A 14,098-nucleotide genomic window follows, 5' to 3' on the forward strand; every position below is an offset into this window, starting at 1 on the left:
GTTTGTGCCCAAGGTTATTAGTACCAATCTCACTTTTCATATTAATTTTCATGGAAAAATATTTAAATCTTGAAAAATCGACTTAGTCGTTGCTGAACTAATTGGTAACCAAAAATTACTCAAATATAGCAAGTCTGACGCACCGAGTAAGCGACCCCAATGAGTCGTTTCTTTGAAATCAGATACTAGTGTCGATTGTCAACTTAACCTTTTTGGCTATTTGAAATTGTAATTTTGTTTTCATGATATTGTAGGTTAATCCTCAAAAACCAAAATACACCACGCTACATTAAATTTATAGGAAAAAAGAGACAATAAAGAAGCAATTATGGTCAAAGTTTCTAAAGAAAGTGTATGAAGACTCACCAGATCAAATCAACAAGAAGTACCAAATCCAAAAGTTTCAATATTAAAGATACAAAATTTACTCGTAAAGCTCACTGTTACATTGAACCCCTGCCTTACATGACAAGACAAGCAGATCAAAAGGTAACATTTTTGCAGTTAAAAATACTTGAATACTTATTTTTTAGCAAAGGTGATGGCCATAGGATTCTGGGCAGGTGATTTTAAATCCTTGAAGGTCCTGCATGGCAACCGAAGATTGTGAATCATCATCAAATTCTACAAAAGCAATACCTGGCTTTGCCTCAACCATTCGAACTTCTCTGAACCCAGGGTACTGTTTGAAAAGCAATTCCAACATCATGATATTCGTCTCGTATGGAAGATTCTGTATAAATAGTATGTGGTTGGGTTCCATAGCTGCTTCTTGTGTCACCGGCTTTCCTTCTCGAGAAGCAGCCTAAAACAAAAAAAGACATTCGTTCTTTTAAGTCAAGACAAGTCACAGAAGTTCAAATTAAAATGAAGTTTCCACCTGAAGTTTTGGATCAAATTATTGTCAAGAACAGCTGTTAGCAAAGGGCACAAGTAAGCTTGCATGTCATATGGGTGTATTGTGTTTTGTGCTTGAGCTGATTTTGAAGGCATTTCAAATGCCAAGGAAAGCTGGAGGAGATAAAATATTAGAAGCCCAAGGTCAAACACAAGGAAAACCACAGGAAACACTCGTCTGCCCTGTCACCAACAGGTTACCTCCAATTGTCGTGGTTGGGAAGGGGGCAACTCATACAGTCTAGGCTAGAAGCTTCAAAAAGACATGTATAATAAAGGTAGCCAATGCACCCTGGAAGCTTAACCATTACACAATTGTTCACGAAGTACGAAGAGGAGTTAGCTTGGCTGATTGATTTCATGAGATATGGATCAATGTTAGCACAAGCAACTGTTGCAAGTTGAAGAGTGGGTGAATGAAAGCTTTTTGGCGGGCCACGGGTGATATGCATACATTCAAGTACAGAAAACTTACAGCCGCGCCTCCATTACTGTCAGATCTTAGACCATTTGCATTGGCAGTTTCATGGACTTCTTCAACTCTTCTCTTCCTCTCAGCTGCTCACCCAAAATAGTAGTCACAATAAATATCAATGCAACCAGATCAGAATGTCATAACTATATTAATTGTTTCCAGAGTGAACTCAAACTCATGTCCCCACAATTCAAATAACTAATTCTTTAGCATTCGGCAAATGATGGTATGAAATTTCAAAAAGCATAGTAAAATGCAATACATTGGTACTATACTTCGTAAGGAAGTAAAGTTTTCACAACTTTTCTGTATACGAGCCATGCATTATGATATATATGTGACATAAATGCATCTTTAAACAATTTTCTTCATTTTGCAATTGTGTATCACCAACGAATATTAAATGAATCACAAATATTGCCCCCGGTTTTAAGAAATCAGAGAAGCTCATGAATACACATTATGCATTTCCTTTCACGTAACACAAGTTCTATAAATCGATTTTAAAGAGCGAGACCAAACCTTACAAACTAACTGTTCCATCCAAAGTTGATGGATGCAAAAACTACAAAGGCTGCTTACTTATTAATTAAATATAAAGGCAACTAAGTTCAAAACAAAGAATACAGAGATAAAATAGTAAATGAAAGAGAGAAAGAGAATGACTGAGCTAGACTAAAGGTTTACCTTTTTCCTCTTGCTTCTTTTTCTTGTCATAAGTACCCTCTGCTTTAGCAATACAATCAGACTTTGTTTTTGCATATTGTATCCGCTGCATTGCAGATGACAGTTAGCAAGTCCAATCAAATTTATTTGTTAGGTCAGGCAATACTATTAATAATGCACATACATCAGTACAATGAACCTGCAAACAAATGTGTATTTGTAAGGGCACCCACATTGGTGCATTAACGGGTGATTATTAACACCCATTAATATTCATGCACTAATGTGGGTGCATGAATTATTAATCTTGGCTGCCATGTCAGCCAAGAAATTCATCAGAATGAACGGCACTATTTCGCAAATAGCGACGGTTTTTCGTAAACCGTCGCAAATTGAAAAACGTCGCTAACCGTTGCTATGTCCGACGCTTTATCACAAACCGTTGCTAATTAAGGCATGTTCTGAAGAAATTCTCCCCAACGGCTCTTTTCAATGAATATTTTAAATAAAAGAGTCTAACATTTTTTTCATTTTTTAATAATATTTTAATGAATATTGAAATTAAGTTATTTTTAAAATAATAATACTATTTATTTTTAATAATATTTGTTGTAAAATTTTAACAAAATTAAAAAGATATTGAATTAATTAAAATTAAAAAAAATGAGTAAGTGGACAGTTGGACCCATAAATAATGAAAGTTGATATTAAATGAATGTGAGTGTGTGTTAATAATGGAAAAGTGTTAATGTAATGAATATGTGGCTCGTGGACCCCATAATTTTTGAGGAGATGGAAAGTTAATAACATAGATTAATGTGGACGGATGCGGATGCCCTAAGAGATAATGAGCTGAAAAGCACATTCAAAAAAAATGAAAGAAAACGATATATAAAAATGGGGCACATATATGTTCTCCGTGAATGACATCATCCTCTGTTCAATAATTTCATATCAATAATGAAAGCATATGAAATGAAAAACATAAGATCACTACTACATAAAACAGTATCAAATAATGGTGAAAATAATGACATAACAAAGAAAGTATGAAACATCACTCAAGCAGGACATAATAAAAGCAATCTAGTTTTGAGCAGATGCCAAATTCAGCATCTATGATCAATTCCTTTTTTTTTAAACAAAAAAGCATGTCAAAGCATGATAAATGGGATTTACCATAAGCCATAAAATTAGTCTGGAAAAATAAGAAGAAAGATAATCCCATCTGATACGGGTGTCCAAGATCAATTGTTTCTAGTTGGCACAGGTCAAATAATATATTTTAAATATGTCTTCAGTTGAACTCAGAAAAAACTCAAGAATAAAGCAAAAGAAACAAGAAAGATGGGCATGGACAAACGATGATGAATCAAGCCTAAAAGTGAAATTCCATTAAATATGTATGCATTTAACAAAAGATACTATGCAGAACAAATTCACCGGTGTATGCTTTATGCTCACTATAGGTTTATCATAGAATGGGAAGTTCTGCATCTGTCGCAGTGCATTACTAGCAGCGGCCACTTCGCTGAACACAACCCATGCCTGCCCTTGAAGCTTGGCAGTTTTCAGTGCAACAATGTCCAATATCCTCCCATACTGTGAGAATAAGGCATAAAGAGATCTCTTCAACTCTGTCCAAACCATAAAGACAGACACATCAACCTCAAAATCCATAAGTAATGATCCATATAAGCGGAGCAATAACATGAAACAATAATAACAAGGATGATGACGACGTCAAGATAACATATATTATGATCTGAACAAACAAGAAATTTCATTCCGAAATACAAAGCATTCTTTGCATAAAAAAGTGCCCTTGATGCAACATTTACCACAGGCCCAAGTTAGAACGTAGAGCTAGTTATCCATTTCAGGAAGCTGAGGAATGAGGGAAAACGCCATTTCCTGTTCAGGTGGCAACAACCAACTTCAGGTAAATGAATATAAGCTGCGTTGATCTTTTTAATAGCAGAGGACAGCGCTTCAAATGTCGGAATTAAAAATCTATTTAAGTCCACAACAAAGACAAAGCGAATCCTAAGCCACAGACCCCAAGCTGGAGCACTAATCAATCCAGTTTCCAAATAGCCGAGGTAAGAAAAACACATTCACAAAACACAATATAATGGATAAAACATAAAACAAACGCAATATCATCCACACTAAAATTAAGCTTAAACCTAAAATTAAAATAAAAAATAAAGAACATACCTTCCTTCTTAACTTTCTCGTTGATATTCTTGATGTATATAGTTTGGTTGGGAGGTATGTCGGATGTAAGCATCTTTTAGCCAGCAGTGGAACTAACCGATCTCTTTCTGTGTGATTCAAATACGATGGTGTAAGCGACAGTGAAATTAGGGCAATATATTTCGTGGTCCACCAATCCCAAAAATTCTGGTTTTAATTATTAACTAAATAACTTCTCTAAAAAAATAAAACGAAGTATTTAATTAATAAAATTATTTAACGATTTTTTTTCTTTATAACAATCACTTGCAAAGTATATAATAAATTATAAAAATTCATATGAGATATTTCGATGATCAATTTTGTAAGACAAATTTTTTATTTTATAAAATACGAAAAGTATTACCATAATAAATGTGATTTGAAATTGATAAATATTTTATTTTAAGTGGAAAATATCCGATTCGAAAATATAAACATAAAAATGAGAAAAAAAATGGCGGCGCCAAAAATAAGTTTTCCAATAAATTTTTATTGGACCCTTTTACCCCCACAAACCTCTTAAACCCAAATCTCTGGCGTTAGCGTAACCGGCCGAAATTCTTTATTAATAAAAGGGGGAAAAATGCTTCTCCGATCGCTTCACCGAGGCACCACCGCCGCAAGAGTACTTAAACAATCGCAGTGGCGGCTCTCTATCTGCCGGAGCTTGGCTTCGAATAACCCGACTAAACCCATCCCTACGAAAGGCAAAAAACCCAAGTCGAGACTTGATGGCAAGGAAACGACTGAAGAAATTCAGGTGACGGACCCCCTATTTTCCGTCAAGGAAGAGGCAGAGCTCCGAAGACGTCAATTGGCGGAGGACGACAAGAATCCTGCTCTTGACGTGGGCCCAAACGGCCGCCCTCTCTTTACCTCGGCGCCTTCTATTTCTTCGCTTACCATAGACGATGTTAACACTTACATCAAATTCAGGTGTAAAATTGCTTTCCTTATGTTATTTAAAGTTAAGGTTTGTAATCGTGGTGAAGCAGATGCCTAAAACTTCGCATTGTGAGCTTTGATCGATTGGAAAACAAAAATGAAACGTGTGATTTGATGGCATGGGTTGCTGTTTCAAACTGAGTTCCATCTGGCTTTCTCTCTTCTGGCATTCATTTTACTGAATGTGTGTGGTGGTGATTTGATATCTGCAAATAAATAGTTGGTGTCTTGGTGACAATGCTAAGTCAGTCCAGTATAGATATTTAGGATCAGTGTCATACATATTCATTTCTCGCTGCATTCTATGCATGTTGATTAGTAAAATATTTAATGGGTTAATAGGATGGAGGAATTGAAAGAGACGCTACCAGAAGGTTTGCCAATGGGAATGGTGAAGGAATTTGAGACCTCGAGCAGGACTGCCTTGCTGGTCAGGCAGAGTTTTATTTATCTTCGCAATAATTTCAGGCGGGCAGCAGATCCTTTGTTTGTGCTAAATAATGAAGGTTCACTTTTACTGATTTCATTATTTGTTAGTATTTTACAGTAACAGTAGGTATCAAATTCTAAGATCATGAGAACTTATGGCTATAGCAACGGCCTATTTACACATGCTGTCTTAATCAAGATTTCCCATGGTCTTGACAAGACCATGATAAAGAAAAATATCTGGGAACTAGAGAATTTACAAAATATCCTTCTAGTTTGATCTGTGAATAGGCTGGCTGACCATGATTGAAAACATTTTAGCAGCATCTTCATACCTATTAGAAGAAAAGAGATTCAGGAAAAAATTGAATTAGTTTTGTGTCCGTTGTGGAAGAAGCATTGAAGTGTGCTAATACTCTGCTCAGTGTTTTTGAAAGCCCATATCATGTGCCTAGGTGCAGGGGCTGAGCATCTTGATTTAAGCTTTAGAGAGGCTCTTCTCATGCGCTGAAACACTATGTTTAGTGAAATGTGCACTCTGGCCATGAAGCATGCCTGTTGGTGCACTTTAAATCCTCGATTCATAATTTAAGTGTGAATTCTTTTTTGTGTTTACCTGGGTTTTAACCAAGGCCTCTCCCCAATTGGGAGAGTTTTATGCCACTTACACCACTAGGGGTGGTGGCCATTTAAGTGTATGAATTCTGAATATAAGGTAAAGTGACTTTCTGCATGATTATATCTCAGCTCCCAAAGTTCGAAAGCAAATTGTGCTGGATGGTCCTGTGAGTTGTGGAAAAAGTATCGCCCTAGCAATGCTTGTTCATTGGGCTCGCCAAGAAGGTTGGCTTGTGCTTTATGTCCCAAGAGGTAAAGATTGGACACATGGTGGACTTTTTTATAAAAATCCTCATACTGGTCTATGGGATACACCTGTGCAAGCCGCAAACATTTTGCAGGTGCGAAATTTATTTCTTTCTGGCAAATGATTTTATTTACCATGAGCAATTATCATTCTTGTTTCTGGTGATGCGAGCGCTTTGAGTATGAATGCAAAAGATAGTGTGTTTCTAGAGTTGGTCTATGCTAAATCAGGGCAATCATTCACTATGACTGTATTGTATACGTTAAAAACATATGAAGCTCATAAATAAAATACAATTGGGACCTACACTTGTATAAATGTGTGTTAAATTGAGAGTGTTTTGCTGGATGTTGGATATGTTACATCCAATTTATGTCCTAGTATTTTATTGTTTTGTTTGAGAAGAAGGTAAAATAATGCTTTTTAAAAAAAATGTTTGGTAGTTTCAAAAAACTATGGTGCCTGAACTCATTGATGAATTTTGAAATATTTTCTGTCAAGTAATTGGTGAAATTAGAGATTGATTTTTGTTGATTGATTAATCGTATTTAATACAAATTGTACCAAATGAAATCAGAAATTAGATACATTAGCTACTCTACTTGGCACCTTTTATACAATGCTCATGCACTTTCAATGCACACTTAAAATTCTGCATTTCTTATAGGATTTTATGAAGTACAACAAGTCATGCCTGCAAGGATTAAAGTGCAACACGCATGATCCTATTCCGTTGGGAGAAGGTGCTGGTGTTGGGTGGACAAAAGGTAGTGATAAAATGCAAATTTCAAAAGACACAACTCTTTTTGAGCTTGTTCAAGCTGGAATAAATAACACACACGCTGCTGTTGGAGTGGTAGTTCGGTTGAGGGAGGAATTGTCAAAAGTGACAAGTGTCCCTGTTCTTATTGCAATCGATCAAGTGAGTCTTTTAACTTCTTGTGTTGTTTTTTTTTTTTTGAGTGGTGGCTGCAGCTTGTTTACTTTTTCGAAACATGTTTGACATCCATCTCACTTATGTTACTTTGACCTGAACAGTATAACAATTGGTTCACATTCTGTGATTACGAGGAGCCTGTAACAGTTCGTTCTTGCCGAGCTATTCATGCCCGAAATTTGGCCACTGTAAGAACGGATATGCTTGCTGATAATTTGTTCAAATCTTTCTTTTTATTGTTTGTATACATGCAATTCATTTCGTTGTTGTTCACGAATTTCTTCAATTAGATTTTTTAATGATGAAGAGATTACTTGTGACGTCTACGAGAAAGCCTTAGTGATAAATTTGGTCTAATAGATGTCAAAAGTTGTTGTCATCTAGCTTTCTTTTGGGTGAATAAACTTCATATACCAGCTCCCGAATCCTAGCATGGTTCTTGCTTGGTAACGCTTATAATTCCAAATTTAGATGAGATTTAAAATGGACATGATTGTGGCGGTTAAACTTTACAAATATTTACTTTTCTATATTTGTTGTTCTAAGTGAATTTTGCTGTCTAGGTAAATGCATTTAGGTCTATGATGCATGAGAATATGATGGTGGGTGTTTTTTCTCATTCAACTGCTGTTGGAAAACTGCGGCAAGAACTACCCGATGTTCCCATCGATGCTCGAATAAATATGCCTCGGTACAATTTGGATGAAGCTGATACTGTCTGCCACTACTATCTCAGGTTTGATTCTCTACGGCATTGCTAGGGTTGTGTCAATCACCATTGTGTCATAAATTCAAAATCCCGATTTAGAGTTAAACTAATTAAAGCATCTGAAGTTAAAGTTTTTCTTGGTTCTATCATCCTCATCAAAAGGATTTAGATAACACAGTTAAACCAACTTTATCCCTTCACTGCCAAGAAAGAAAATCCTCGAGGTTTTATTGCATTGAAATACGTTTGTATTAGTTGAAGCTTTTGCCTCCATTTTTCAATGAACTACTCAATTAAATTTTTGGCGGGGTAGGGTTGCTGTCCAATTCTTATTGCCAATTGATAAGGAGCGCAATCTTTGGTTCCACAGAGGTCACATCGTTTCAGTTTTATTACAGTTTAGATACTCTCTAATATTCATTTCAAGAATAATGCAACTTATATGCATCTTCTCGCACTTCCTTATTTATGTTTACGGGAATCATTTATAAATAAAAAAACATCAAGTTGTCGTGGATTGATAAATTTCAAAATTTGAATATGACATTTCATGTGACAGGCAAAGACTAGTTAAACGGGAATCATTTTCGGTGGACAACTGGAAGAAGATTTTCTTCTTGTCGAATGGAAACGGAACAGAGTTTAGATACTTGGTTCCATTCATGCGGTAACCCCCGCAAATTGCTCAAAAGACTACTTAGCTGATATCATGACAACTTGACAATGTGAAGCATGTGCCCTTGTCTATCAAAGGGCAAATCTGTCAAGTCGACGTCAGCAAAAATCAGGTTCATTTTTTGCTGATGTAAATGTCGGAAAGTATTTACTTTTCTTTATTTGGACTGGGACTGAGTTTCACCTCGTCGTCTACTGGAGAACACATGACGTTACAGAATGAACATTCTTCATTAATGTAATTTGCAACCAGGGGGGCATGTTGTGCTCCGTCCCGCTTTTGTAACGTGTTACTCGTATCATGTCCGAGCATTTATTTGTTGAACTTTCTATCTGTCACCCACTTTTTTGTACTCGCACGATATGGTCCTCGCCGGTACCTATATGCGTTGGAATAAATTGGTTATGATCATTTTTGCATTTTATGGTAAGGTCTTGCCAACACGGGTTGTTTGAAAAGAAACTGTCGCGATAGAGATGTGTTGATGCTTGCTTGATTTCTACATAAACCAACCTACTTGGCCTTCTATATCAGTTAGACATCAACTTTATATTCCACCACTCGATGTAATATTATCTATTGTACTGATTAGCCTCAGTATAAGGTGCTCCGTCGGTGGATGGGATTCGTGTTTTAATGTAATTAGTAATGCATTTCAAGCATTTTAAATGGTACTTTGATGCTTTTGGATCAGTAGCTGAAACAAAAACACTTCATTTGCACAATGTATACTTCATTACATTTTGCTGACTGATTCGACACCAACGAATTTCATTAATATTTAGACGAACCATGGTTGTTTTTATTGCTAATATATACCCATTCGCTGAAATACATATACTCAACAAATGAATGAAGATAAACTAAACATAAGCAGAAAAAATATGTAACTAATAAATATTTAATAATAAGATGACAAAACTCATAAAATTTCAATCAAACCACAATCTTTTACCGAGACTCTAAAATCTTCTTTCCACAAATTCCAAGCAACCAAAACTTAATTCAATTGGGATTCAGGAATCTTAGAGTTGGCGTCTAGTATTTCCACCCAGTCCTTCCATGGAACCTTTGAAGGGTCTAAAATATTCAGCACCTTTTCCAATCGAATCCACTTCTCATCGACACCAGCAGTAAAAACTTAGTCCCGCATAAAAGGAAAATGAGAAAAACAATCAAGAACACAGCAACGCAAGGAGTTCCCGAGAAAAGCAGCGAAAAAAGAATCTTACTAGATACGCGGGTTCATTTCTTTGAACTTGCAAACCAGCGGCGCATAAGAGAAATTTATAACCAACAAAAAGTATATCGGAACCAACATAGCCGACGCACATGACTACTTTCTTCTTGCGAAAAGATTCCCATTTGTGGGCCGTCTCCAGCAGCTGCGGAGGAGCAGTGTCAGGGACGACGGAAGATGAAGTGGAGAATTAACTTGAAAATTTTATTCTTGTTGCTGGAGTTCACTACTTTAGCAGGAGTAAACAAACATGGGGCGATTGGATTTCGCAGAACAATGGAAACCGCCATAATTTCCTAAGATTCAGAGAAACAAAATTTCAACAAGAAGGCCTAGGGTGTCGTCGTCACACACTCACTTGGCCATTGCTGCCGACTACACGCCTACATCTCTGTTCCATGGAATATATAATCGAAATCTGACACTTTTTTTAATAAAAATATTCTCTACATATATATTTTCTAAAAATCTGGGTAATTCGTAGAAAAATACATCTGTCAATCATTTTTTTAAGATTCAGTACCTATCAATTTTTTTTGTATTTTAATACCTGACAAGTGATCAACTTAGTTTTTACTACATATTTCAAGCATTTTTACTTTTTTACCCTTTTTAATTAATAAAAAAGTATATAAATCCCTATTTTTGTTGATAGCAACGGAACCGGGAAAAGTATACAGAAGAGGCAATTAGAGTCGAAAAGAGGATTCCTCTCTTTCTACTCATCATTCCCCATGCATTTGGATGACATGTACATTGAATAAAATATTTTTTATTTAAAAAAAAATTCACAACTAAGCATTGAACTCTTTGAAATACTTAGTTTTACTTGCGAAATACTTAATTTCAATTTTAAAATACTTGATTCAGTAAATAACATACTCAAAATATGTATTAAAACACTAGATATTAGAATATATAACGAAAGTTCACCAAGTGTTCGTATTTCCATCCAAGATCCATTTGGATGACATGTTCATTTCATTTAATTATTTTTTTGTTTTTAAAAAAACAAATTCGCAACTAAGCATTGAACTTTTTCAAGTAATTAGTTTTACTTGCGAAATATCTAATTTCAATTTTAAAACACTTGATTTGGTAAATGAGATACTCAGAATGAGAATTAAAATACTGGATATTCGAATATGCAGTGCAAATTCATCAAGTGCTCGTATTTCCATCCCAGATCCATTTGGAAGACTTGTTCATATCATTTAATTTTTTTATTTTAAAAAAAACAAATTTGCAACTAAGCATTGAACTTTTTCAAATACTTAGTTTTACTTGCGAAATACCCAATTTCAGTTTTAAAATACTTGATTTGGTAAATGAGATACTCAGAATAAATATTAAATACAAGATATTAGAATATGCAACGTACTTTTCAAAAAAAAAAGAATAGGCAACGTAAGTTCACCAAATGCTCGCATTTCCATCCAAGATGCATTTGGATGACATGTTCATTTCATTTAATTATTTTTTTATTGTTAAAAAAACAAATTCGTAACTAAGCATTGAACGTTTTTCAAGTAATTAGTTTTATTTGCGAAGTACCTAATTTCAATTTTAAAATACTTGACTTGGTAAATGAAATACTCAGAATGAGTATTAAAATACCGGATATTCGAATATGCAACATAAGTTCACCAAGTGCTCGCATGTCCATCCAAAATGCATTTGGATGACTTGTTCATTTCATTTAATTATTTTTTATTTAAAAAAAAACAAATTCGCAACTAAGCATAGAACATTTTGAAGTACTTACTTTTATTTACGAAATACCTAATTTCAATTTTAAAATACTTGATTTGGTAAATGAGATACTCAGAATGGGTATTAAAATATTGGATATTCGAATATGCAACGTAAGTTCACCAAGTGCTCGTATTTCCATCAAAGATCCATTTGGATGATTGTTCATTTCATTTAATTATTTTTTTATTTAAAAAAAAAACAAATTCATAACTAAGCATTGAACTTTTTCAAGTACTTAGTTTTATTTGCGAAATATCTAATTTCAATTTTAAAATAATTGATTTGGTAAATGAAATACTCAGAATGAGTATTAAAATACTGAATATTCGAATATGCAACGTAAGTTCACCAAGTGCTCTCATTTTCATCCGAGATGCATTTGGATGACATGTTCATTTCATTTAATTATTTTCTTTATTTAAAAAAACCAAATTCGCAACCAAGCATAGAACATTTTGAAGTACTTGCTTTTATTTGCGAAATACCTAATTTCAATTTTAAAATACTTGATTTGGTAAATGAGATACTCAGATCCAAGATACATTTGGATTACATGTTCATTTCACTTAATTACTTTTTTATTGTTTGAACTTTTTCAAGTTCTTAGTTTTACTTGCAAAATACCTAATTTCAGTTTTAAAATACTTTATTTGGTAAATGAGATACTCGTAATGAGTATTAAAATACTGGATATTCGAATATGCAATGTAAGTTCACCAACTGCTTGCATTTCCATCCAAGATGCATTTGGATAACATGTTCAAGGACTTTTTAACAGCCACAAGGCTTTGAAAGAGAAAAAAGGTTTGGAGCGAAGATTTGAAGATTTTCGGACAATGTTCTTCGAGATAATAGCTCGTGATAGGAACAAGTAGCATAATTCATGGATTTACAATTTACATATAAATATGAAGTCGGATACATGTCGATAGTCATAGTCCAGTAGGTCGAAAGTTAGGGGATTTAATAAAACAACATGCAATTCACCCTTGATAGGAAATCTCGTCGAAAGCATAGATCATTGTCGAACGAATTAAGAAGATTAGCGAGGGGTAGATGAACCGAGATTCTCAACAAATTCATTTCTCATTGAACTTTAATCAATCATTCTAGCTTTATTTATTTCATCATTTAATCCTTGAACCATTTCATTGAGTTTTTATTTAATAATCGTAGTAGTAAACAATCATCTGAAGTATCACTGCTAAAAATTGAATAACTGGGAATAATAATTGAGAAATACAGTCCTTAGAGGAACGATACTCGTACTCTTGTACACTATATTATTACTTGACATCGTGCACTTGCGATTATTTCGAGCTTGAATATTATTAATTTTTACTAAGAATTTTACAATGAAAGTTTTGCTCGATCATTAAGCATGAAACATTTTGAAGTACTTACTTTTACTTGCGATTTTAATTTAAAATACTTGATATGGTAAATGAGATACTCATAATATGTGATAGAATACTGGATATTCGAATATGCAACGTAAATTCAGTCATGGTTGGTTTTTCCAACTAAGATTCATTAGAATATTTATTCATGTCATTTATAGAAATGAACACAGTTCATTACTGATCGTGAAGTAAGAGTAAGTTGTTTGTAGATCAAAATAAACACTTACTTTTAACAAAAATATAGTAGCCTACTTGTCCCGGAGTAAAAGTAAGTTCTTTCTTTGTATACCGAAATAAATTGTTATTTTTATTTCATAGAGAGTGATGAACAATGTATTTGTTAAAATTTCAATTGCATTGAAATTGCATCATAATGCATATTAGAAATATTCAGTATTTTATTACCTTTTCTGAGTATCTCATTTATGAAATCAAGTATTTTGAAACTGAAATTAAGTACTTATCAAATAAACTAAGTACTTTAAAAGTTTCATGCTTGGTTGGGAATTTGAATTTTTTTTTTTACAAAATAGATATCACATGAGAAGAATATGTCGTCCAAATACATCTTCCAAGGAAAGACCAACACTTGATGAACTTACGTTGCATATTCGAATATCCAATATTTTAATACCCATTCTGAGTATCTCATTTACCAAATCAAGTATTTTAAATTAGGTGTTTCGCAAGTAAAACTAAGTACTTGAAAATGTTCAATGCTTAGTTACGAGAAATTAGTATTTCGCAAGTAAAACTAAGTAATTCAAAAAGTTCAATGTTTAGTTGTGAATTTGTTTCTCTTTTAAAAATAAAAAAAATATTTAAATGAAATGTACATGTCATCCAAATGAATCTTGAAT

At 34.0% G+C, this 14,098-nt stretch overlaps 2 protein-coding genes across 2 annotated transcripts; one reads left to right on the forward strand and one right to left on the reverse strand.

The window, feature by feature from the left end:
* Positions 1-370: 370 nt before the first annotated feature.
* Positions 371-4,425, reverse strand: LOC142553379 (U2 small nuclear ribonucleoprotein B'' 2-like). Its single transcript, XM_075663591.1, is given in 6 exon segments — positions 371-561; positions 563-805; positions 1,373-1,455; positions 2,060-2,144; positions 3,482-3,675; positions 4,259-4,425. Coding segments are annotated over 6 exon segments (717 nt in total). The 5' UTR covers positions 4,332-4,425; the 3' UTR covers positions 371-522.
* Positions 4,426-4,802: 377 nt separating this feature from the next.
* LOC142553380 (uncharacterized) lies at positions 4,803-9,178 on the forward strand. Its single transcript, XM_075663592.1, has 7 exons — positions 4,803-5,215; positions 5,567-5,730; positions 6,401-6,612; positions 7,186-7,440; positions 7,557-7,643; positions 8,019-8,191; positions 8,724-9,178. Exons 1-7 carry the CDS (start codon positions 4,863-4,865, stop codon positions 8,833-8,835), a joined length of 1,356 nt encoding a protein of 451 aa, XP_075519707.1. The 5' UTR covers positions 4,803-4,862; the 3' UTR covers positions 8,836-9,178.
* Positions 9,179-14,098: the final 4,920 nt, after the last annotated feature.

The sequence above is a fragment of the Primulina tabacum genome, chromosome 8, assembly GCF_025594145.1.
Source record: "Primulina tabacum isolate GXHZ01 chromosome 8, ASM2559414v2, whole genome shotgun sequence".
NCBI lineage: Eukaryota > Viridiplantae > Streptophyta > Magnoliopsida > Lamiales > Gesneriaceae > Primulina > Primulina tabacum.